The sequence below is a fragment of the Phalangium opilio genome, unplaced genomic scaffold (genome assembly GCF_054372755.1).
Source record: "Phalangium opilio isolate 3A_F unplaced genomic scaffold, DU_Popi_V2 ptg000079l_1, whole genome shotgun sequence".
In the NCBI taxonomy this organism is placed as follows: domain Eukaryota; kingdom Metazoa; phylum Arthropoda; class Arachnida; order Opiliones; family Phalangiidae; genus Phalangium; species Phalangium opilio.
Window position 1 is genome coordinate 2,380,223 of NW_028324187.1, and position 27,381 is coordinate 2,407,603.

Sequence of the window (27,381 nt, forward strand, 5' to 3'; positions counted from 1 at the left end):
GTCATGAAGTTTGAATATATGGCGGGAATGACTTAATTAGCTTTTGTAATTCAATTTTGCTGAAATAAGGATTGATTTGACGAAGCTACATTATACTACCAATATATCATAGGCCTATGATTATAAATAAAAAACGAAAAGTTATTTTTGATTAAAATCTTTTTTATTTTCTAACTTAAACCTATAAAATATTTACAAATTTTTACACGAAATTGTTTTTGTGTTCTAAATACAAGCAATCTAGCAAAGAATTTTTAAACTTTAATTTCATTAAATTTTGTTTTGAGTTTTTGATTAGCTTTACTATCTTAAATAGCTGAAAGATTTTGCCTAAGTATAATAGCATTTTAATAATGATTTGTCCTAAGAAAATCCTACCCAGTTTATCTTTAATTTTAATTTCGACCAATGGTTATTTTAATTATAGTTAACAATATTAATTATCTTCTCAATCTGGTGGTTAAATTTTCTTATATTTAATTTGTTTTAATTTACCATGATTTTATTATATTTTCCCGGGGTTAAAACAAAAAATAATAATTTTTAATTAAAGATGATTTAAATTTAAAATTAATTAGATGATATGAATTTTTGTACAGTCATGTTGTTTTTATTATTATTATTGTTAGTTTTTCGTTGCATTCTTTATACCCAACCGGTCTTAATCCGAAGAAACTTGAAACTATTCCATACAAAGCTGGATTAAAATACAATTTAATATGAAAAGGAATTTTACATTGGTACATCAAAACACGTGTAAAATTCGCAGTGCACGATGCAGCATTGTACGGGATAGTTAATAACGCCTAACTTTACCCATTAAATACTTTGAAACAGCAGTTAATGAGTTAGGACGCTTCGTAACCTCTCTATCACCATTATTAGAGAATAGAGAGATTAAGCAAATATTTCCTACTTGAATATCGAGTACCTCGCTTAATCTCTCCTTTGTGACGCGTTCGTTATCTGGAACACTAAAACGCAATGTTTTTGTACTTATAAGAAAGGCCGAATTATTGACGAAATATAACTTAAGATTGTAATCGGACGGCTCTATTTTATTCCAATACTTAAAGAGCTGAAAAGCTTTCGAGTTAAGTGCTTTAAGCACTATACTATGCTTCGTATTGCTATTTGAATTAAAAGCACGTGTATGTATGTGTATTATCTTGGTCCATTTATTATTTTTGGACAAATATTAGCATTAAAATAATCAATATTGATAAGCATTTTCAGCACTTTGAGTTAGGAAATATTTCTACGAAATCATATATTTAAAAATGGGACTTTAATTACGAATCTTGTTTAATTTGTTACTTTAATTAACTGTAATTAACACTAATATCGACTTTTTAATCCTTATTATTTATTTATTTATTTATTATACGAATTAATTAGATACGACGTACGTTTAAGTGATTAGTTACTGTTTTTAAATCTACAGAAGTTACCTTTTAAGTTTTTAGACGGTTTAAGCTCGCTTATCTTGATAGATATATAGTATAGTAGTTAGTTTTCCAATTTTACCGGGGATTTCTTAGTTATTTATAATTTTTTTTACCTATAATTTTAATATTGCATTTAAATCTGGGCTTCTACGTTATTTTTTCGTTTTATTACTAATAATTATTAAAACATAAAATCGCGGAAATTAAATATTTCCAGTTACAAGCCAGTACTTTTAATTAAAACGTCTTGTTAGATTGCAGTGGATTTAATTAGTGATATTTACACGTACTATTAAGTTCTCAATCATTCTGGAAACCTTGTCGTTCTTACTTTTGGTCTCGAAACCATTTTTTTTGGCGACGCAAATTAGTTAGTGAATCATTTTAATTATAGTAATTATAACAAGCGTATCTTAATTACCATTTTGAAAAGGGTTCTCTGAATATTTTAAAATTTCGGATAATTAAATCCTAACTTAAGTCGATAACCATTATTTTATTTACGTTAATTTTTTAAAACCTTTGCGAACATTAAGAAGTGCTCATAAATACACGGGATACTGTAGGTAATTTTGGTTCAATATTTTTAACATTTTTGCTAACTTTTAAATTGTTTAAATGTCCAATGAGATTGTTGAAATCATTCGATTATTTTGATGAAATTTTGGCACCAATTTTGTTTTTAATTAACTTATAATTTTCTTAATAACCTAGCTATTAAACTAATCAAGACATAATAATAAACTTAAAATTAACTAATTGCATAGAAATATATATACTAATACCGCTGCTAAGGACTTAATTAAATAATAAATTTTTCTAAGCATATTTCAACCACTTGCACCTTTTTCAACTAACTAGTTTGGTCTAATTATTTCGTAGATTAGCTCACATTTTACCGACGAGAATTTCGTAATCGTATTTCATTAATATTATTTATTTATTTATTTACAAACAGGGGTCTGGGTTTATTTGGTTCAAAAAGGACAGACCAATTGTTGTTTATTTTTTTATTCAATGAATTGAAATTATGTAATGTCGTAGGAAAAAACCATATTGGTATTTAATTACTATTATTTATTTTTTATAAAACAAGTTCGTATATCGCTTAATACCTCTATTATAAAGCCCTCGTTTATCTATTAATTTATTTCTATAAATAATTTCTTTGTGGGGATGATAGTTCGTTTGTAGTATAGAAAAAATCACGAGATTGAATAATTTTTTTTTTCATAAGGACGTTATTACGATTTTCGTAAGAAATTAAATTAGTAATTAAGGGAAACTGAAATTTCCCACGCCTAACTTCCAACACAATTCGTTAACTTCATTTCTCGTAACGATGCATTTTATCGTTAGTTTATCGATCGTATCATTGGGTATACGGAAATCGTTACGATAACAAATGATAACCAACGATTCGATATATACTATAACGATAATTCAACTCAACGATCTCTCCACGCCTAAATCAAGACTCTTATTTTTTGTAGCAGTTGCTCCATTATTATCGGAGTGTCGCGGAAATTCGTGATTATCGAAAGATCTCATCTCAATCTTTCCAAAAGTAAAATTATAAAAAATCAACAATTCGATACCGCAACGATTCCGTCGCATCGATATCGATAACGTATCGATTTCGAGAAAAAGGTAGAAAATATTTTATCGGGCGCGGCTGTAACAACAAACAAACGGACGCGCGCGCGCGCGGCCTGCGATCCCCGCGTCTTCGATTATTTCTTAATCGATATATCGAGAGTATATCGATATTTTATTGTACAACTCACGGTGGTAGAATATAGAGAGAAAGTATATTGGTTTGGGGGGAATGTCAATTCGACATTGTTATTTTTTTAGGTTTTGAGACGATAAACAGTTTTTATATTCACAGCTTCATGCTTGAGATTTGAATTATTGGTTTTAATTATATTAATTTATTTAATTATTACTTGGAGGTATAAAGTACCACGATGTTTTTTTTTTCTATTACGAACCGCTTTATTCATCCATGAAACATCGGTCTAGGAATCTTTCCATAGTTCGGAACAAATGACCCTTCACTCCTCGTAAACTATGATCTTCGTCGGGGTAGAACTAAGTCCCCATGCGTAACGCATCAGTTAAATTGAATTTATTTAGTAGATTAAACCCCGTAATCCCCAACTTAATCAATTATTCCTAAAAACCCTTAACCGTAAGTGTTTAAAAAAATTGTTTGTTTACCTGCATTTGAAAGCTGATTCCAGCTTCGGTTAGAGCTTTATTCAGCATCATGGAGTGTTGGAATTGGACGGTTTCTGAAAATTAGCCTAATCTTTAATAATTAGGCCTTTATGATCGGTCAGCTTAATTTATGTAATCCTAAGCCTATTTTTAGAAGAGTTATGCCTAAATTGTTAGATCCATACCGTCTGCAGTTCCATGGACCAGAAGGAATCGCTTCCCTTTCATCTTTGACGCTTTCATATTGACGTTGGCCTTCTCGTAATTGATGTAATTATCTTCGGGCTTCGGCGTTTGCATATATCGCTCCGTGTACGCGGCGTCTATAATTAAAACGCGTCCACCCCCGTAACAGATTAACTCCAAAACGTAGAAGTTGAAACCACCAATAATACAGAACACAACCATGAAGGATAATACGTCTCCTCACCATGATATCTCCAATTCGTAATGGGTGCTACTGCCATTCCGCACTGTAATGTGTTTTCATCTTCCGTCAATGCTTTAGTAGCGGCGAATCCTCCGTAGCCCCATCCCCAAATAGCCATCTTTTCCACGTTAATGAACGGTAGATCATTCCGAAGCGACCTATAGAAATAAATCGATTCCAAAAGACGTCAGACTTTAGGTCCCCAAATATAGATCGCGGTGTCATCTTTCTGGATTTCGAATCACGTAGTAACATTGTAAGAAATCTACCCACAGAAAAATTAATCCCTAACTGATGAAATATTTCACGTTTGACCTTTCAAAAAATAGAATTAATAAACTTCCCGCTGTCTTTCTATCTACGAAAAAGAAATCTAAAGAGATAAAAGTGATATGACACTGGACAGGAATTTCCCATCAAAAGTAAGTCCACACATTTAACTCGGAAAGAAAAGTGAAAACGTTACTGTAGTAAATTCTCAAAATAGCTATTTTCTACAATGATGGTAGCTGGGACGTATTGAAAATTTCAGTTCCTGATGTCGTCGACTCTAAAACCGCTGACAAGATATCTAAAAAGAGGTTTCAACCCCACGCGTCTTCAAGGTCTCTGTTCAAAGTTTCTGAATGCTCTAAAGGAAAAATCGATGCCCAAACCGTTGAAGAACCAGGAGCAAGGATGATTGGGAGAGGAAAGGCTTATCCAGAAGAGGATGTTGCGATACGATAGAAGATAAAGTAGCCAAACCCGATTGAATGCCAGAATGTCGTAACTACAAGTAGGATGGCCAAAAATTTACCTGATAACGCTTAGTTGATCCGTGATTTCCACGGTGCCCAATCGGCGATATACCTCGTAGAGGTGTTTGTCGCCTTGAAAACCGCTGCCCCTGCCGTCTATAGCGATGCAAATGAAGCCTTTCCTACTCGCCAAGTAAGTTCCCCAATCGATTTTAAACTTTTCGGATACCAATTGACTACCGGGAGACGCGTCCCTAAAATGGACCAGAAATAAAGAATAAAAAAGAAAGAGCCATTAATGAACGCACCTAGCACGTTTCTATTAAAATATTAATGGAAAATGTTAGCGAAACTTTTCACACCGCGCATAAAGATTTTAGAGCACTTTAACTTACACATAAACAACCGTAGGATATTGGGTTATTTCGTCTTCGCATAGCTCGGAGGGAAGATATACTTGTACTTGAACGTCTGTAAAGAGGAATTTTCGAAAACTTATCCAGATATTTACCATACGATGAAGTACTAGAAATTTTAAGTTGGCAAGGACACGCAACGAAACACCAGTGATTGTACTTACTGTTCCCTTCTTCAGTGGGTACTTGGAAGGTTTTTACTTGAGGCATGAACCTTTCGTTCAATCTATCCCTTAAGTCATCATTGGTGTCCAAAACCATCACTAAAAACATAGAGTTAAACCGAGGGACTCTACGAGGTCAGGGGTCAGGGACTTGGCGTAATTTACCTAATTGATGGTCATCGACGGACCATAGTTCGGTTCTGGGGATTCCAGGTCCCAAACACATCAGTATGTAATAACGCGAATTGGGACTGAAAAGTACGTCGTGGTAGAGACATTCGGAGGTCAAGTTACAGGTCAAGCAAGTTATGTTTCTGGAGGCGCTAGACTTGAAATCTTTAATTCCAAAAAGATGCCGCTCTCCACTCTTACCGGGCAAGGTAGCGAGGTAGTAGCTACGTCAACCATAAATAAATAAAATTCGGGTCGATATTAAGGTACGGGGGAAAAGAAAGCAAATTTACATACGCAGTCCTTGTTTCCTGTCTGTGAGCAACTATTCTGGTGACGTCAAAAGGTCCATGGGTCAGGAAAACCATGAAACCGCGACGCTAAACAAGGAAGTTGAGAGTAATCAAGTTATCTACAGTCTACTTCAATATCTTTAAAAACACGTTACGTAACTGTTAAACAACAGAGAAAATAAGACAGAGTACACTTACGTTAACATCAAGCATAGTGACGTGCCTGAAGGTGCCTTCTCCAGCATGCTGGACGGGCAGTTTAAGGAAGTAGTATCCCTTGTCAGCTGTGATGATTGGAGGATCTGAAATGTCCACCCATCCTTGAGAACTTCTCTCTTCTAAATGCTAGAAAATGAAATTGGAAGGAGAATTCGTGTACCGCCTTTTTCATCCCATAACATAAACTCCTAAAGTTTCAACAAGCGCACTCGATAAAATAGGAGCAGCTGAGGCAATGTTAAACATCAAAGTAGTCTTTATCAAGTGAGCTTGCTCGTGATAACAGCGAAAAACAAACCATACTCTATCACAATCCCACTTCCTCTCGGCCGAACACAAACTAACAACGGAGAAATTTTGGCTTCTTGATGACCACGTCACCAAAAGTCGATGATTGTCTACCCAAGCCACGGAGTTTAGGTAGTATTCGCGGCTAATTTTAATAAACAATTTAATTCCTTCATTTTTGCAATAAAAAATCGTGTACAACAAATGAAATATTCACTAACTGATATCGAATTTTTTTCGGTGGAATGACTTCTTTAGATTGTAAAGACGAGGACTCTCTTAGGTCAACGACCCATAAGCTCACCTTTGGTAAAGGCGTACCGGGCTGAGAAAAAAATATTATTAAATTTTAAGTTAGTCTTAAGATGTTTTTATTAGATTAACATAATAATTTTTTTTCCTACTTTGGCATAATGAAGTTTTCTAACCGTTGGGTTTATAGACGTCGTATCTTCGTGAGAACCGTACCATAGGTCGGTGACAACGTTGACGTCACTATCGTTGAACATGGCGTAACATAACATCATACCGTCGTTTGACCACCAAATTGCGTGGTTTGATTTAAATATATGATCTAATATTTGGAATGTAACCTCAAAATTTGTTCTAATTTGTAACAATAATAAATGGGGCTTCCTCATGACTCACTTTCGTACATGCCGTCTGGAAGACCACTGAATATGACCCCGTCTTTCCCCGTTTTCGTAATTTGTTGAGGTTTACTGGACAGTTTGGCCAAATAATATATGTTATTATTGTACACGTATACCTAATATAGATAATTATATTTAGATATTTTGAATTAATAAATTAAGGTAATTAAATACTGCACCATTTGGTTCCCATAAGGACCCCACGCGACGTATTGAAAACTAGCCGTTGGATTTGTGCTTATGATTGAAAATGTGCGACTAAAATTATTAATTATACCTAATTAATATCAATTAAAGCCCAGAAAGTTACTATGGAACACTTTCGCGCATTTTATCCCAAGAGAAAATGACCATATTACATAGTAAAATACTAATTAAACACGGCTTACTCATTGGAAATATTGTATATTAGATACTGAGCAAGGTAGGAATACGCTGACACCTGTCAAGACATCCAATTAAGAAGCTGTTTTCTTAAGCGTGTAAAACATAAACTTCAAGGGTACTTACAACTTGTGTGTCAAGTCTGAGCATAACGTACTGGTGGCTGTTAGAAACACTAAAACTCTGAATATTGTACTGTCTCTGAAAGAAATTAAAAAAAATTAAATAAATTAAGACAGGAAATCATAGAATAAATAAATCAATTTAATCGGGAAATCATAGAATAAATAAATCAATTTAATCGGGAAATCATAGAATAAATTAATCAATTTAATCAGGAAATCATAGAATAAATTAATCAATTTAATCAGGAAATCATAGAATAATAAATCAATTTAATCAGGAAATCATAGAATAAATAAATCAATTTAATCAGGAAATCATAGAATAAATCAATCAATTTAATCAGGAAATCATAGAATAAATCAATCAATTTAATCAGGAAATCATAGAATAAATAAATCAATTTAATCAGAAATCATAGAATAAATAAATCTATTTAATCAGGAAATCAATAAGGTGGCATGGGAATGAGATTTCCCCGTCTCCACTGCATTTTTGGGTGAGCATCAAGATGTCAATAACGGAATAAACACTGGTGATAAGACCAGCTCACCTAACTCAGCGGTAAGCTCTATTGAACGTAGCCAAACTCTTTAAAATTTGGCGAGATAATTTTATTTCTTAGCGTCACTAATCATCCTTCACAAATAATTGAATCCGAATAAAAGATAGAAAATATGACACTAGCAGACCAACCCAGTCATTTACCTTAATGGGTATTTAAGCGATTTGGAAAAACGGTTTCCTTCCCAACTTTATTTTTATTTTCTTGAAGCCCAACCAAGTATATTGCGTCTACTTATATTTTATAAGGAAAATTTGCATGTCGTTAGGCGCGCGTTATGTAACGACAGAGACCGCAGGGACTAGATATTCGAAAGATTTTATGGACGCGTCATCTTCATACGGCGAGACTAATGTCCCGAAACCAACCAATTTTTAGAACGGTATAAACCAACGTACTCGAAACTCTATTCAAAATGAGCCGTTTATTGTACCTAACTGCCCAATTCCAAAGCGACAATTGCCGCTAGGCCATGTGTTCCATACATACGCTAAAATTGATAGCGTTATTTAAAGATTCTATTAAAAGGTTTGAAACGTTATATATAGAAGTCTGTTACGCGAAGCTAATATCTACTTCACGTTTCTTCTTAACTAAGGGTATTTTGTTATTTGTTGAGTTGTGATTTGAGTGTTTTAGGGATGACCCCTTAATTAAATTAGAAATCATTGTCTAAATCAGTTTCTTAATTAAATATAAGGGGTCATCAGTAAAATACTTCTTGCAATCTTAACTCAGAAACAGTGGCCCGGACAACAAATTGGAGATAGAAGTTACATTTTCGACTCAAAATTTGATCGCCAAAGAACATCCCCCTAATTTTTGTCTGACTTACCAGAAACAACCTGTAAATATATTAAGTGAATTTGAATATTTTAAAATTGATGTAATAATACGATATTCCATTCATTTGAAACATGATGGACATGGTTAGATGTTTAACTGTTTGGTTAATAAATAATTAGCTTTTATAAAGGGTGCAAAATCTCCTAGGCGTCTTTGAAGATGACCCACGCCACACAAAATAAATAATAATAATAATAATAAGAACCATTCACATAAAGGAGATAGTAAAAAGTTTCGCGGCTGGCACTGGGTGTAAAAAATTGCGACTCTTTTAGATATTAGAGCCGTATGAAGAATTTAGAATAGGAAAGGACGTAAGGAATCGATTTTGAGGAGGAGAAGGAAATAAAAGATGGAGATATTATTTTCCATCCGTAAAATGGACCGTGAACTAAACTGGGATGCTAGCCCCGTATAGCAAATTTAAATATCACCATCTATCTCTGCGTATACTGTGGACTGTGGTACGCATTCAGCGTGAAATGTAACAAATAAGCTTTATGATTTTACGTATTTTCGTTCTTTTTTGAAGTCGTGGTAGCTGCTGTCAAAGGAAGAAGAGAAAAAAAGGTTTGCCCAGACGTCATGCAAACAAGGAAATTAAATTGGTCAAAGCTGATTTCTGATTTCGGTTTTATTTAAAAGTGATTACTGATTAGGTCACTGGTTTTTTTTATGAAAAAGAAGAGCGTGTAAAAGCGGTTTTAAACATATGCACATATGCAATATTAAAAACTGCATAATTAACTACAAATGTTCTAGTATCGGCTTCGTTACAAAATGTTTTCACGCGCTCTCTAGCTCGTGAAATTCTAATCGTATTTAGGCCTAACCCTTTTGTATTTCGAACAGACTGTTTCTAATAATCGTAAGTCACTGATTTTGAAAAAAAGAGCCTTCATTTGATTATTTCAATTTCAACTTTTGCTATTGATTTTGTGGATGAAAAACTTGAAATATGAGTTCCTAATAGTGACATAAAGGTAAAAATCTACACATATTTCGTCACTCTTAAATGAAAGTAAACCGAAACAATAACAAGTCTACACATTGAAAAATCATTAAAAATTCATTTTATAACGATATGGAACATTGATATCTTCGGTGCATCACGAAGTTTGATCACTTATACATGTAGAGTCCATTATAACTATGATCCATTGACGACATTAACTTTTTCAATTATATTATGATTCCCCCATTGGCCGCCGCCATTACGAATGGGTGAAAGTAAAACATTTGTTTCGGAGCCTCGTTAGAACAAACGTAATAGAAAACGCCCTGTGTAAAAAATGGCCTAAAGTGTCAAGAGAAGCTAAACATAACAGTCGGCTATATTTTTCCTCTCGCTAAAGGAATGAAAATGGTTCCTCTAAGGGATTCAATTACCTAAACAGGGCAATCTAGGTCGAGGTCCAACTCGGATAGCAGTACTCCAACAACACGTAAGGTCAAAACGGGTCAGAATGAGTGAAAATTGTTACTTACAAGAGTTGTGGAAGATACCATGACTGTCTTCGTACGTTTCGTAACATTGTACATCACAATTGCTCCTTCGTAGTCTTGGAAGACGATGACGTCATCTGCAATCATCAAAATTGGTTCTTTTCTTAAAAACATTGCCGCTAGATAAATCATTTCCGCGTTCACTCTAAGGTCCATTTTTAACCTTTTGTGAACTTATCTCACGTAAAGTTTTATAGAACATTTTAAACAAAAGAAATATATTGTATTATTCGTTTTTTTAATCTACCTGCGTGGTTATATAACACACGTAGCTGGTAATATTAATTATTTGTATTTTTTTCTTATTATAAAAATATAAAAATAAAAAATGACCAGCGTAGAGTTTTGAGGGGAAGGCAAGTAGGAAAGTGGTCGCTCGAGTAGGTAGATAATCGAATAAGTCCAGCCAACCGTATAAAGCTTGTCATCAGAGGGACAATTTATGAGACGCGACACGCGTGTGGTATTAGCCTTACCACAAAACAACGATTTCTGTCTGCTCTAATTTATGGAAAGTTTAAGATAGGGTTTAGCTAACACCTACAGGTACCTTTGTTGTGCAAAAAGAGTCTACATGGGGGACACAAACTCCATGACGTTCCCTGAGTTTCACTGTCTATTTCGTGTGATTTTTCCCAGTCAGTACATACTATATATATATGTATGAACATGTATAATGTATAGGTTATATTAAAAAAAATTATTTTCATGTGCAACACTTAAGCAAGAACCTTTTCCCGCTAACCTCTCCAAGGCTTCTCCCTGAAATATTTGACCTCTACCTAAATTCATTGACCTTTCCAGGTTAACCCAGTCCCTAGTCTGGTGACAAAATTATAAATATAAACTGTACCATTTATCCAGCTCCCATTGAAAGTCCTAGCTTGACAGGAACCATTTATGACTTCGTCCAGCTCAAATGCAATTCTGAAACCCTTATCGTCAGGTTTTTCTATAAGAAAAATACACACAAAATAAAATGTTAGGTTTTTGTCTCCAAGTGCTCACAACGTAGGATATTGAAATTTTTGTCTCAAACAGCAAACACGGTATAGGAGAATGGACGAATAGCGCGGACTAAATCGATAGATGGTCCGTGTGTGTGTTATTACCATCCTCGCTACGGGAGCTCCTTCATTTTGAGAAATGAAGACCAGTGCCTGATAAGGAAGCCTTGTTTCCGGCACTGTCCAAACGACGTCCTACTATTATAAAAGGCTCGTTTACGCCTTAACAATTTCAATGGTCATGCACGCAGCTGGAGCGAGAGACTATAATTCCTCGCCTCGAATTCAATGGTGGAAAACAATATTAAGTTATACTGGTATATATTTCTGAATTTATTTTTAATCCTTTTGATGCTAGAGTCACTGGAGACATTTAGCCCCGTAAGGAAAATAAACCCATTTAACATTTTGGTAAATGAGAGTTCTCTGACGTGGTCCTAATTATATTGCGTGCATTGTGTCTAAATTGAAGTACCAAAATCCGGATACGTATATACTAGGCCTAGATCTCAGTCGAAATATTCTCAGTGAATTTTAGAAAATTTTCCTAATTCCCTTGCTAGAAGGCATGTAGAATTTCATATTTGAGTTGAAATCTCAAATAACTAATCCTTATATATAAAACTGTCTGGAATCAAAACATATCTATGCGTAGAACACCATTGCTTATAAGATGATGGACTCAAATTTTAATTTCAAGTCTATATTTTTAAGTGATTAAACAATTAATAATTTAATTTTTTAAAAATTTTTAAAAATTCGTGTATAATTTTCTTATGGTACAGGCTCAAAAGTATTCGATGTAACGCGTAACATCGATTTCACTCATCACTATATATATAAGAAAATGTTTGAAATATTTGTTTTGTTCGATTCATTTGAAATAAGGGTTTTCCATTAGACCTTCCTTGTTTAAATCAACCACGCCTGACCCTGCATGCTATTAGCGAAACTGGGGTCTTAACATGCATTTCCAATTAAAGGAAAGATACTCATTAGAAGAACCGGAAAAAATACGTCTACATTGTACGGCTAAAAAGCTTTTTCTATTTCGATTACTTTCTTTTTTGTTTGCTTTGTTTCGCGGTTTTTCCAGCCTATAAGATGCTCAGTAACGGTTTTTTATTTCTTTGGCTATTGAGTGCGTGTCACTAGGGCCTAATTGTCCTGCCTTCTCAGATCTAGTTCCCCGACAGATGCTGTACTGTCCAAATGATTGTACGTGTCCTTCGTTAGGCCTCTTCAACGGTAGCTCATTTATGGAAGACCTGCAGATCATTAATCTTCACTTTGTATTTTTCGCAAATGCGAATGTACGAGTCTAAAATTTAGTTTTAGATGAGGCTTTTATTCAAATAAACGAGAAACACACTTAATTAAGCCATCGAGAGGACATAAATTAGATTTTAATTGAGTCGTTGTCAACAAATATTAATGAAAAACATAATGATAATCGTTGAATGAAGCCAGAAAGTGATCATTTGAAAAGGTTCAGTTTTTAAACAGAGTATCATCAGAATGGGAGTGGAAGTTTTAATTAATAGATCAAAAGTTTATAAAATATGTTCCAAAAGAATAATACTTTACCTATACTTCGTAATGCTAGAGACTTACAGCTCGAGCTAGTTCGAGAACGACAAGCGATGATTGACTACACTCGGTTAATTTTGCAGTCCATCATCCTATTTAGTCTGTACTATGCCTTTGACATTGTCTCACCAGGAATATATGACATTTCACCTACGTCACTTCATGACAAGCTCTCAGTAACCAGTGACAAACTTATGGAGCATAGATCAGTACACTTTCCATCGCAGATTTAAACGAAAGAAATTGGGCTACCATTCTTAAGCTAATCTGTAGTTTAATTTGGTTTATGTTCCCTTTAAAACGATAATGTTTTATAGTTCTTTCAATTTCGCAAGAAGAAAAATGTTACTTAGGAATAAAAACAAAACCCTTTTCGGTCGTCACTCGACGAAATAAAAAGATCTTTACGTTCAACTGGAGAGACTTAACCGTATCCAGTTAATTAGAAGCAATAGAGTGAAAGGCAGGAATAACGAGATTCAACTACTAAAGCCGCCGCGTTTCAATCTATTGTTTCTAACTCACTGGATGGGGTATATCCTTAGCTGCTGGAATAGGGGTAATTGCTTCGAGCTGTAGTATACGCTACAAAGTCTTAAAAACAATACAATCCCTCGACGAAGGTTAGGCCTTGGTCCCTGGCTATTCTTAGACTTTGAACTTTAGACGGCATGTCGGTATAGTGCCTATACTATAGGAAGAAATGTGTAATTCAGTTCAACGCGTTGAGTTCTTATTTCTCTTTGTTCCATAGCCCCTTAGGCCTTAGTATCTGCTAGACTCTAGAAGGGGTGAAATAAATTTACCGCCTCATCTACAAAAACTCAATTATGGTCTAGAAACTGCATAAGAAAAAGAAAAAAGCTAGTTGGATTTTTATCTTATATAACTTCTCTTATCTTCGTTGGTAGGATAATCAAAATGTAGAAGTTAAGGCCAACATTGAAGCTGTTACCAAAAATAAAAAAATGCTCGTTTGGGGGCTCGAAATTTAATTTAAGATGTTGTAGATAAAAATATATATTACACTTTTGAATACCCTATTTCCCATTTTAGGTGTCCAGGTTTTTCAAAAAGCAACAACCAATGAGATATTTTCAGTGATTTTTTTAGCTCATGCAGATACGTGAGATCTGTCTTAATATTTTAGAGGCAGAAATTTCCATAATGAAAATTTGTCTACGCTTTCAAAGAGTGTATGAAACTGTAGACATAATTTACCCCTACACTATAAACCTACTTTTAAGACAAAAAGAAAATATGGCATATAAAAAATTCAGGGGTCAAGAAACTTCTAGAAAGCTCATATAACACCCCCTGTCCATATATCTTATTAGAAACATTACTCAACGACACGAGTAATCTTTTCCCAGAGAAATATATCTTGTATTAATAATAAGTAACGTCATAGAGTGCCAGTAAAGGGACAGTGAAATATATCACGTTGCAGAAGAATTCTTAACCATACATTACAACCCGTAATTAGGGCTGGGCTGGAACGAGTTTACAACCCATAGAGAATAGAGAAATTAGTAGAAAATAATGCCATTTCTTGCGCTTTCTCCAGTATAAGTTCACTCACTCTATCTCATCAGCTAGAGTTTCAATTCCTTAACGTATATTAATTGCGGAACAGACGTATATCGTACGCTTCTCCCCGGACAGTGGTCATTTTTCTACAAACGATTTTTCAAAATTATCCCTTTTTCCCACCCCTTTCCAAAATCGGTATGGTTAGGCCTTCAAGAGCCAGTACAGGACAAAAGTCGCAAAACCAGCAGGAAAAATGGAGACAAGAGACAAATGGCTCATGATTCTTGAGGCGAGATAGTCAACGGTTTGGGATGACTCCGAGGGGAGCTGCTAGCCCATCTCCTCGTTATTTTTCTCTCAGAGATTTTGTGGCCGGGCGGAAAAGAGGGAGATCATAATTTGATTTGTGTTTATTGAAAAACTACCTCTTAACTCGGAGGCGAAAACCCTGGGGAAATCATTAGTTCTCTTTCAAGACCCCAACAAATGTAGCAGCATTCATTCAATTAAACTAATGGTAAATTACAATCATATGTCTTAATTGCTTGATATCCTTGCAGTTTTTATTTATTTATTTTTTAATCATATTGAACTAAATAAATAAATTTGTTAATAATATCTGCGTCTTTAATTGCTAACTGGAAGCGATGAAGTTATTGGGATCACCATGGATCATACAGACTTTAGTCTGTCTGACGAAGAAATAATATCATATCACTATATGATAAGGGAGTATTTCCCCAACTGTATCAAAACAATTGGATTCATACACAGACACCCCATGGCTTATCGGAAATACGTGTGGAACCTACTCACATTTGATTAAAATTCATTAGAGGCGGACGAACGATCCAGTTCAATCCCCCTCCCTCGCTTCAGTCTCCCCATTGAACTTTCCCAGCGGCGGGAAACGATGTTAATCGATTAATATAGCTCGCGCCTCGCGCTAATAATCGTGGTTTCGGTTACGGTCAAACCTAATCGATATAGTTAGGCAGAGCATTTCGATTAGAATAAGTCTCGCGCTGCGCTTTGACAACGCGACTATTCATCCTATTAGGACTGAAATCTTTACATATACCTTACTAAGGCGAAGGAGATTACGGGGGAGTCTTCGATCGAAATTGCCCATGCACGATGGAAACTATATTCATCGATTTCTATAGACGTCCGGCGGGTTTATGATCCCGCGGAAACATCCTATACTAAAACAAATTTTGGGAACGTTTTCCGGCAACCGTAATCTAGCCCCGTGGTGGTCTCGGAGAAAGGGTTTATAAGAAATTAAACTAGGGATATATGCCTATATATGGGTTGACCCTGATCCAACGAAAAGTAAGCCATGGTTATGTGGGATACATTATACGAAAAAGATCAGAGTTTATCGCTTACTCGGTGAGAGCATGACGATGGAGAGGGCGATGAGTGAACAGATGGCCGCGATGACCAGTAGAGCGATGCCGATACCCAACCAATTCTCTTTCTCTTCATCCTCAGAATCTAGCTCCTGTAAAAAAATACAAAGATTCAAATGGTCAAATTTTTTTCAAGACAACGTACATCAACAACTAGCTAAAATGACCAAGAAACGTTTAAATGACATTGGAAACATAATTTTGACGTCAAATATAGATTAGAGAGAATATAGGTCAAACATTTTACACTGTATAACTACGCGTTTAAAGCAAAATCAATATTTAGCGACGTCAATATGTATTCTACACATTTAATGTCCACTACGTTTCCCAAAACAAAACAAAATAAAAGTACATCGGAAAATATAGCTATCAAAATAATGCACTGTTTAAATCCATTTCCCAAAACACAATGCTGAACACGATTATAGATATATATATATATATTTCTAAATGGTCTTTGAAAGAGAGGGATGAAAAAGAGGGGTCCGACATTATTTCGTGATTTAGTTCAAGATATAACGATTTTATCAAAGATGTCATGATTTCATCAGATATTTCGCTGTTTCAAGATTTATAAATATAAATATTCCTTAAGGTTTCATGCGTACGGGGGATTTCGTGTAAATGTTGGACCCTTCGAAAGACCACGCATCTCTTTTCCAAATAGTATAAATCTACTGATACAAGACATCTGAAGATTCCCTTTCCCGACATAATGTTTTTCTTGTTGTATATGAAAAAGAACAAGACCGTTGTTTTTGTCCGGGAAAAAGAAGAACTTAGACTTAGAGAAAAAGCCAAAAATAGTAGAAAGAATACATCGATACAAACATCCGATAATTCAACGTGATAAAGACGTCGCAGAAACAATGGGTGAAACGACGTAAGAGTGGGAAAAAGGTCGATTCAAACCGGACCTTAATGACCAAAAGAATGTAATGACAACAGATATCATTCAGAAAAGATAAATGATATTTTCCCTAAAGCCATGAACCCTTTTTTAAAGTCATTAGGTCACTATTGTAATTCCCAAAGGCAAAAAAAACATACGCGCACTACTTTAAGGTCAATGTTTTGACCCATTTTCCACTGTCCTCACGTGACAGGTTGACCTTGCAAAGAGTTCAAATCCCTCTCTAATATTTTGAGTATCTAATTCAGTTATTGATTAGCGAGAATATTGGTTTTACGTCAACTGTTGGGGTTGACGCGAATTTATCGCCTTTCAACGAGTATAATTAAACTTACACTTCGGTACAGTTTAGTTATGCAACCCCGCTTCCGGAAAAGCGATACCAACAGAGCTGATCTTGTAATATATAGGCTTTTCTAACCCCTTATCGTTAAGCCTTGTGTGTGTGTTTTTTATGTTTTACCGCGTTCTTTCTAAAGGTTATATCGATCTGGCTTATACTTTTAATGGTTTCTTTTCATACCAGTGCATGCGTCTGATGGATAGTTTATCTTATCATTTAACGCGTCAAAATACCCCTAATAATCCTTTTTGATTAACTTTTGATATCGCTTATCTATTGCTATGTTAAGAGAAAAAAATCCCCTAGCATGAAGATTGATTTTGAGAATATGTAAATTTTTACCAAGGAATTTTGTTGAATAATCGAAAATCTATTCGTATGAGGGAAAATACCAGATAACTATTTTTTTGTTTGTTTGAAAGAACATTTAAAATTTAAGTTGGAACCATGTTTCCTTACTAGGTCGTATAAGTGCATTGATTTGTTGACTAATACTACCTGATGAATTCGTCCAATAGGGTTGTCAAATAATAATCATGTCTTGAAAACTTAATATTTTTAATATCCAAACTTCAGCCAATCCAATTAGCCAATGCACTCATCTTATTCTAGTCAACAAAGACAGCTTAATTTTAATTAATTTAATTATATCTTCTTCGTAATAGAAAAGAAAGTATAGTCTGGAATAGCCCTGTGATAAAAACAAACCCTAACTTTCAAATAAAAATATGTGCTTTTCATATGAGAGACTAGTATAGCCTCTGAGAATCTTCGTAACTACAAAACTGAGTAGGCCTAAATCACCCTCTGGTGCATTGTTCAAGCAATTTTTCATGTTAATTCTCCAATGTGCTAAGATGGTATTACTCTACATTAATATACGTAAAACCTTTTTCATTTCCATAGTTATGTGTACAGGACGGCTATTTTCAAATCGAACTTGTGAATGACAGTTATAGTTTAATCTGATAAATAAACACACGCGTGTCTATATATAGAAGTCTTATACCATACCCTCCCACCGTACTAAGTCAATATTGTCCCCCCAATATGGTTAACTATATATAAAGTTATAAGCAAACGCCTTTCACTACTCTTCTTGGAGGTCATAAGTCGATCTACGTCAGAGTCTAGAGACCCGCCCTTACACTGTAGACACAAACACGCCCTAGAAGTTTATAGTATATCTTTATACATCCTTATTGTAGTAGATTTAACAAGATCTATGGAGGGAAACGCAACAGCTAAGCAAAAACGTCTATAAGAAGGCAGAATATAAAGCTCTTTCAAATACGCGTTAAAACCAGAGAGGATAAAGACGCGTTAAGGCAAGGTGGTGGTTCCCCCCGTAATCATTTTAATCTGAAAGGTGATTCTGGGGCGAGAAAAGAGTAAAGATCTCACGCGAAATAGCAATCTTTCCTGAGTTTCTTCGTCCCAAAAACCAGCGCGCGTTCCGAGTCGGCTCCGAAGAACGGTGCTGCGGAGAAGCTCTCGGTCACACGGTCGAGAAAAATTTCTTTGCGCAAATGATCAACGAACCGGCCTTGAGACAGAATCAATAACTAGCGTCTTTACTTCAACTTACTCCTCAAAGACAAAATAATATCGAGTAGGGACAGTATAAACTTCATTGGCTGTTAGTATTATATTGCTATATTAACTGCATGATGGACTAGGTATTGTCATCTTTCCACCATGCATTGTTGCCTGTAACCTAGGCAACAATCTGGTGCTATAAATAGCGAATGAAGTTGCCCAACGTTATGATATTTTATCTGTCTACGTATGGTTTCACATCCCCTCATGGTTGCTCTTCCCAGCAATAGAACTTCCTTTATCCTTTCCTTCATCGTTCATCCCTTTATTTTTTAACGGAAAATCCCTCGCTCTTGAGCCTCCGAGGCATATCTTTTCTAGGAGAATTTTCTTTTAGTCCCTAGCTACCTGCGCTTTCAACTATAGCTATCCAGGTACGCACCACCTTCTTTCTTCGTGGCAGGCCAACCGAACAAATACATTAAGACTATAAGGGCCAATTCCATACGTGGCCTGATATTTATTTTGGTACGTTTCAAGATACAGCGTAATTGAATAAAATAAATTTTTGGAAAGTCCTCCAGGTTTTTCATGTGAGCGATAACTTTGAAGAAATAAGTCTAAGTTTTGCAGTACTATGTCACATGTTTTAATTAACTGTTATGGTACCTCAAATTTCAACACAAAATACTTCATAATTGCAAGAGTTATTTATGTCACTAACAAATATGGAGAAATTGGGTTTCGAAAATCATCCTGACATAAGATCGTGACTCTCAATTTACTTGGTCATCTTCAGTTATATTGAAGCTATCTCTTGATAATATGGTTTATTTAGTGACTATACTCAAGTTATGGAAGACTGCACTAACGTATCCATACCTGTAATAGTTTAATTACAATAACCCAAATCTGAATTCATATCTGGTCATGGCATGACTTGTCTTAATTCAATTGGAGATAAACCGAACCTGATTGGATCCCCATGACTGATTTTGAGCTATTATTTAGCCCAGACACAAATATGAAGGAATTTAGTACAAGTTTCGATCCACATAAAAATACTTTCTAGTGGATGATGTGTCACCTCCTTCCGTCTCCCAAGTCCCTAGACCCTCATCTTTGCCGCAAAGTCCTTTTTAAAGATCCGATCATCTTTCTTAAGTTTGGTTGCCCGGTGAAACCTCAATATCGCGTTTCTACGCTCTTTTGCTTATGGGGGGAGGGGTAGAAGGCTCTTCTCTTTTGACGGCTAGAACGAATTTCTTTCCGTTCTTAAAGATCCCGAAGTCTTAGTTTCTAAAACAAAGATGAAAAAAAGGGACTAAAAAATCAGTTCCGCAATTTTTTTTTTCTTTTGTATCAAAATTTGAGATTGTTTTGGCGTTTTGCCACACACAGAAACGTTACGCGTCTTTCAATATAACAGGCTAGTTTCTCAGGTTACACTTAAAGATTTTTCGCGCTGAGATTCTGAGAGACGCGAGACAATGTTCGTAACAGTTTTTGGGGCGTCAAAGGAGGTTCTTTGACGGGTTTGAAGTGAAAAAAGATAATAATAACGCTTATTAACATTGAAATTACACCGTCATTACGCTTGTAACGATGTTCAGCGTCGTTAGGCTTAACGAGCGAGCGAGAGTTAATACGTTTGTAATTAAAAACTAAAGAGATATATAATAAAACATCGTTAAATACTAACGTTTCTTGTAATACAATGAATCGACCCAGTAAGGGAGAAAAAACATTACTATAAAATTTAACTTTTCGAACTGAGCAAAATCCTATTCCTTATCTAAACCTCTACTTCAGATATCTAACCCAGTTTCTCGTACTTCGCGGTGCAGTACCCTCCAGTCAAACATACTGCAAAACAGCTTTACATTTTTGAAATATGCAAATTAGGTCGAGAATCCTCAATTTAATTATTTTAGAAGTTTCTGCTATGTTGTAAACATTCAAACCATTTTTAAACTCAGACATTTGTATCACAATATTCAAGTAAAGATAATTTAAAGTGCATGCTTATTAAAATATCCTATAGTTATAATAAGAAATGGGTCCAGTTTAAGTGAATTATAGTACTTAATTATAAATAATAGTCTACCTATAACTGCGCTTGAATTCAAAAGAGTTTTGAATTATTTCAAAACAGTTAAAGGTAATTCAAATGCATGAGGATAGTAGTCCTAATTTACATATTTCAAGTTAATTCGTTTAATAATATGTCAAAGGATTCATCAATCTTCCCTGGAGTTATGTTTTTGGAATAGCTTTCTTTACAACGAAGAGTCTTTTAAATTATTTGCCGAAAACGATAGTTAACGGTTGAGGAATTTAAAAAATACCGCAAAAGAACTAAATATAAAGTTGTGACAAGGTGAAAATGATGAAAAGCATGGCTTAGTTGATAGATCATCTCTCGTTGGAGAGTGTCTTTCCTTGAGAAAGGAGAGAGTGAATAAGAAGAAAACGATAGAGTAAGTAAAAGAGGAATGCAAAGACTCAGGATGAGAGATCCAGAGGGAAAGAGGGAATCCGAAAAAGATGAGAAAAGAGGCGAGAATACTAGTGTCCGGAGGCTGGAAAAGCATCAGGGATGAATTCTTACGTTAGATCTATTCTCATCGCTGATAAATGGTAGCCTCTCGAACTCTGGTCATAGTCAGACAACCATCTTGCGAAGGGAAGGAATTCTCTCACCCATTAGAAGTATATTACTTGATGAATTCAGTGTCAAGAAATAGGTCTGGTCGAATATATGACACTGGTTTCGCCTCCTCTCTCTGAATCAGTTGCAAACTTGTACAAGAACTTGGTCTTTTGCTTCAGTATAATAAACCTCTAGTCGTATACAACTTAGGGTCCGAATTGAATTACTCGTCTTTCGAACAAACCGCCGCTAAGTACTAGCTGGTACGCCATGTCGAACCGTGTTATTTTCTAGGCAATTACCTTCACAAAACCGGAAGCCGAGAGTACTTGACTGATGCTGATCGGAATTTGGGAGCTATTTTGTACCAAAACCGAGAGTTATAAGCGCTAAGCCTAAAACCGGATTTATGAGGCTGAATTTTATCTTCCAACATATATCTATCTTTTGTGATGCTCCTAGCTGACCATACCAGGATGTTATAGTGGTATAGGGGACGGATTTTTACTCCATTTTTTTAACCATAAAGTCAACCCTCGCATGAGAAAACCTTAAACCTAATGTCCTCGCGTTCCAGCTAGGACAGTTCCGGAAGAGTGTAGAGCAACAGTGAAATATTTACGGCAATTTTTATTATTATTTTTATCATAGAATATGCATCTATATAGTTTTCAAGGCTAGTTTTATACAAGGCCAATATTCGCTTGCGTATGAAAGAATCTCACGATACCCTTTCCTTAGATCCTTTGTTGTAAAATATAGAGGTATGTCATAACTCAAGTTTCAACGGTCACACGAAACACGGTGTCTCATTTTCATATACCAAAATCCATGCACCATTCCTATTTAGACCACGTGCGAATCCGTCTCAACCTTTAGTACGCTTAATAAATTTAGAACGTGCAATGGTATATAGTTCTATACCTTTTGGATACGTTTTGAAGGCAACAAATGTACCCGGTATTAAAAATCGGTGAAAAATTGAAGTACCATGCAGCATTCGTAAAAAGCATTGGCTTGTACTGACGCGTTACAAAATTGAATTTTTGCTGGGCGCCAAGAGAGATAAGAATGTGATATGTGGTAGAATATAATAGGACCCTGGAATCTCGTATTCCTCTGATGATTTCCAAGAGAGATGGATGAGTTTATTGGATATTCTCTTCATATTTTGGGGGCTATTTTTGGATAGGAAATACTTTAACGTACTCCAAGGTTATGTTGAAAAGGGCTTTAAGCCTTGAAAAGATTCTTGTCTAGTGATCAATATGGTATATAACAACCCTATTGTCAAACCTTTTTTTAAAAAAAACCCTAATGGTTTGATCAATATGCTCAGAAATTGGATCAAAAGTATAAGTTAGTAATCATTTCTGACCACAAAGCGTAATTTAAACAAACCAAACAGAAGACAAACCAATTACAATGTCTAGTAATTTAACCTCGTTCGCGATTCTCTTTTATTCAATTAAAATACACAACGAAACAGCTATGGATAATACAAGTATCTCCCAATGGAACGACCGGGATTTCGAGAGCAGTTATTACTACGTGGACTTTGAATTACTGTTGAACGAGTCCGAACATCACTGTTATATAGTCTCTCCAATTAGTCTGGAAGTACATAAGCTTTCCGAATCGTGTTTTCGCAGAGAGTACGTCGTCCTAATTTTCAATCGACCTAAGAGGTGGCCCAATTGGGAACCGTAACTACATGAAAGGGTCGAAGGGCTTTTGGATTTTAGTACAATCTAACGCTCCCAATTACTAAGGTGAACACTCCATACTGGTGTACTCTACGAAGCTCAGAAGATCCTCATTGCTATCCTTACCCCTGACTATCCTCCTAAAGCCTTCTGCAGATCGATCTTATATATGTCTCGATGGTTTTTACAATTCTTCTTCCGTACACCATGTACATCACATCTCTATGCGTACGGATGGAATCTTCGTCCTCTTTGATCATTTTTTTTAAATTGAGGAGAAATTTTCTTCTTGCCATCCATCCTTTCTTAAAGATACAGAACTAGATCCATCGACGCTTTTTATTCTTCTTATTTCTCATCGCGGTTCCCTTGGAAACGCGTATAGAAAAGAGAACACGTCACAATTTGAATACTGTTTAACAGCGCAAGACTTCGAGGAGAAATAAGCCTAAAGATTAATCCTACATTTTACAAAAAATACCGATAAAGAAACGTCGATTTTTTCTTTACCCTCCTTGTTCTTTACATGTACAAGAAGATATATATAATGTACATTGTAGGAATTTTTCACATACAAAAGGTTTATCTCACTCGGTTGAAACTTTTTACTCGATGGTTCTAAATACATATCCTAAGCCTATCACGACATCTCATACGTATTTGACTCGGTTTATTTTTTACCAGCGAACTAGTATGCAAGGCGTAAAGCGTGAAATTTATGTATCGACTAAATGTCAAAAAGATACGTCGAAAAAACGCCAAAAACATCGCTTCTCAATCTCAAGAGTCGCGACTAGCGAAAGTGACTTTAAAATGAATGGTAAAATCAATGATGGAGCTATGGTCGATTATCTCATCGAGTGTATTCAAAACGTACAAAGCTCTATCCACATAACCGCTGGGTATTCTTGAAGAAACGAATGTGTTTCAACTTTGTTGAATATTCAATTCGAAATGAAGTCGGATTTAGAAAAGACTTTTCAGTCGAATCGACCATCTGTGTGCATTTTTTAAACTTAATGAATTTTGATCAGTTCCACTACAATGAATGCCGTTAACTTTTGGGTTAATGATCATTGTGGTACAGTTTTTTCCTTTTGTCTTTAAGAATGTAGAAGCACATAGAGTCTTCCAAAAGTACATTGCTCTTGCCTTTACCTCTAATAAAACGTAGTTCAATTATGTCATTGTACAAAAATGGTCTACAGAATAAAGCTTTTGAGAGCTCGGTGGGTGAAGCATTTTCCAGTCCATTTTCCTCGGTTTTCAAAAGCTGACTTGAATTCCCAAGACAAAAATCTTCTCATTGTGCCTTCCAGCGACGCAATCCGTCTTACAGCGTCGTCCTCACTTCCAAAGCCATTAATCAGCTAAGAGCTCCACCACGAGACAATGCAAATTAGAAAACTTTCGCTAAATTAACAATTAAAAGAATGAAAACTTTTGAAAAGTTATTTTTTAAGAGCGCTGGGGAACTCAGTTTTGGAGTCTTGGGATATTGATGAAGAAAATATTTCAAAATATACGTTTAAAATGGAAGGCTTTCTGGAAGAAATCAATTCAAAATTTGTTGAAAAGTCAAATCAATGCGTCTTTTCGACTTTACACATTATTGGAGAAAAAGTGGACATACGTTGACATGGTCCTTACATGTAGTGTATATTTTTGGACAGGAAGACAGTTAATTTTGGGAAATGTATATACCGGAAGTAAATATTATTAGTTCGGAACTAAACACGTTTGGAAAGGATGTGGACGTTTTTGGACAGGAAATCCACAATAAAAGACCGAGGAGATAATGGTTTTTGCTAATACAATTTTGAAGTAGAATTCCAAGAAGTCGAACGTAAAAATTAATTAAATAGATTGCCAGACAACGCATTGCTATAAAAAGATGTTTGCGGTTGTAATTTTTGCTTTCTATTTATGCCTCCATTTCAACTGACGCACTATTGGTCTACGCAGTTGTTAAACTTACCATTACCGTTATTAAACTTAAAGATTCCTGAAAGTTTTCTGTTGAATTTATGTTGGACGCGTGTTATATTTTTCTATTTATATCTTGTAAGGCACGCTCAATGCACGTAGGGGTCTCGACTCCTTGGGAACGCGTTGTACGGTAAGGTCTGTAAGGTTAAGGCAGCTTTAGCCGTCTTTATATCGACTAACGGAACGGTGGCTCTTATTAAAGCGAGGCCACCAAAACTGCAAACGTTAGTTTTGCGTGTTAGTAGCAATCATTCCGCTTTTATTCATCGCTAGGTTTTACGCTTGCACCATAGGTTTTTAAGATATGTTCCATAAGTATGACGACGCTTCCTATGCTTCGTAATGCTAGAGACTTACAGCTCGAGCTAGTTCGAGAACGACATGGGAGAATTGAAGTCCTACACTCGGTTAATTTTGCAGGCCATCTTTCTATTTGGTCTGCATTACAAAGTCTTTGACAGCGCCTCACCAGGCGTCGCTTTACCTCGAATCTATGACCTACGTTGTCACTTCATGACGAGCTCCAGTTTGTAACCACTGACAAACTTATGGTGAACATATCTTATGAACTTACGTTGTACCTATATAAAAGGATATGGGAAATAAGGACAAGCTGGAGCTCAGTCCGCCTCGGAATCTACTTGCAGATCCATAATCAGGCACGTGCAAAAGAGAGAGCCTCGTTATTCTGTTTCAAAGCCTACACGTTTTACTAATCCAGTCTTTATGATATGTGCTGTGTTATTAAAGTTTGTTTTAAAATAAGGCTTCAAAGCTTCGACTATAATTTAAGTTCATGGTTGTGGAAGGTTTTAGATTCCAAATATCTTAATTGACATGGTCACACGTGATTACGAGTGGTCACTTGTTAGAAATCTCGCGTTATTTCATTGAACCAATATTTTAGAAGTCTGGGAATAGAAAATTGGTTTTCTTTCTTCCCATACAAAGAAATTGGAATGAAATCCATTTACATATATGTACGTACCATAACAAAACCTCAATTCTAAATTCCCAAAGAGATGAATCAATTTTACATATAAGGCCATGTGTATTGAGTACGGTCGTTATTGGGTCCCAGCGTGTCTCGGGCCGTTAGGTTCGGCGGCCAAGGCTTGAAGGAAAGCGCCTTAAGTGCATTTCCACGCGCGAACCCCTAACCCCTAATGGAGAATGATTCGAAAGGCGATTCTCTCGGACACTAAAGGACTCTCCTGATTGAACTTTATGGATTCCAATAGGTCTTGCCTGGGTACTGTACTGTAGTTGGGAACAGTTATGGCCAGACTCTACGGGTTTGAATCCCAAGTGGTTGCAACGCCACGCATACTGCCGACTAGACGCTTTAGAGTTCTTAAATATTTGACGTTAGTAGCGTTACCTGCTATTGGTTGTCATGGTAACGAGGTAGTTTTGCCGTTTTCTTCAAACGTCGAAATTACGATTAAATTATGTAATTGTTTATTGAAAATCTTTAGGGACAAATACAATTATTAAGTTAATTCTTTATTACCTCAATTTTACAAATTAAAACATGCTACTAATAATAATATTTAATTTTCCAAAAATATTTGAACGAACTGGAATTGGTGTAGGTGTTGTACATTTTTACCACGTCCCTCACTTCGGATTTATCAATTTACTTAATGCATCTAACGTTAAATATTGTATTAGCCATCTGGTCCTGAGTATAGAGTAAATAAAGTTATCTCAAAATTGGAAGCTAAATTATTATTATTCCTAACTCCTAAGTTTTCATAATGGAGAGTTTTGTTGGTTGTTTAAAGGATTTAATCCATCTATTTATTTAAACAAGAAGAGATTAGTGATTTATCCACTGGGACTCTGGGTATTGGAAAGACTTTGATCTTGCACGCTCAGGCAATGTAAGGGGAATTGGTTAAGCCTAATTTATTGGAACGCTTAAAGAACCGCGTCGAATCCAGAGGGTTTGAGAAACGAGAATCGACCGCCTAGGCAAAATCCTTTGATTAATTATGCAATTAATTACGTCATAAATTCGAATGAATAACCGGGTCTGCAATAGAATATCCGAAGTAAATGATGGTTGATATAGACTGATTTGGTTGTGGTTTTAGTTCAGTTCATCACAGCAGTGAAAATAAGAGATAGAAGTGTTCTCACTCAATATCCTGTTGTGGCATAGCAACTGAGCCAATGTCAATCAATCACACACAACCGGAAACGAATGGAAAACAAA

The 27,381-nt window shown here is 35.5% G+C and overlaps 1 protein-coding gene across 2 annotated transcripts in view; it reads right to left on the minus strand.

Moving 5' to 3' along the window:
• Positions 1 to 151: 151 nt before the first annotated feature.
• Positions 152 to 27,381, minus strand: part of LOC149654164 (inactive dipeptidyl peptidase 10-like) — a 102,290-nt gene continuing 75,060 nt past the window's right edge. For both annotated transcript variants that reach the window (XM_089845569.1, XM_089845570.1), the window contains exons 2-21: positions 15,992 to 16,106; positions 11,323 to 11,421; positions 10,452 to 10,546; positions 7,556 to 7,630; positions 7,435 to 7,487; positions 7,225 to 7,303; positions 7,041 to 7,161; positions 6,797 to 6,966; positions 6,614 to 6,717; positions 6,408 to 6,537; positions 6,084 to 6,230; positions 5,890 to 5,972; positions 5,587 to 5,816; positions 5,422 to 5,520; positions 5,237 to 5,312; positions 4,901 to 5,095; positions 4,102 to 4,259; positions 3,857 to 3,994; positions 3,672 to 3,745; positions 152 to 3,542 (exon numbers count right to left, since the gene is read on the minus strand). In XM_089845569.1, coding sequence (XP_089701695.1) covers positions 3,447 to 3,542; positions 3,672 to 3,745; positions 3,857 to 3,994; positions 4,102 to 4,259; positions 4,901 to 5,095; positions 5,237 to 5,312; positions 5,422 to 5,520; positions 5,587 to 5,816; positions 5,890 to 5,972; positions 6,084 to 6,230; positions 6,408 to 6,537; positions 6,614 to 6,717; positions 6,797 to 6,966; positions 7,041 to 7,161; positions 7,225 to 7,303; positions 7,435 to 7,487; positions 7,556 to 7,630; positions 10,452 to 10,546; positions 11,323 to 11,421; positions 15,992 to 16,106 — 2,337 coding nt within the window. In that variant the 3' untranslated portion in view covers positions 152 to 3,446. The remainder of the gene's footprint in view (positions 3,543 to 3,671; positions 3,746 to 3,856; positions 3,995 to 4,101; positions 4,260 to 4,900; positions 5,096 to 5,236; positions 5,313 to 5,421; positions 5,521 to 5,586; positions 5,817 to 5,889; positions 5,973 to 6,083; positions 6,231 to 6,407; positions 6,538 to 6,613; positions 6,718 to 6,796; positions 6,967 to 7,040; positions 7,162 to 7,224; positions 7,304 to 7,434; positions 7,488 to 7,555; positions 7,631 to 10,451; positions 10,547 to 11,322; positions 11,422 to 15,991; positions 16,107 to 27,381) is intronic.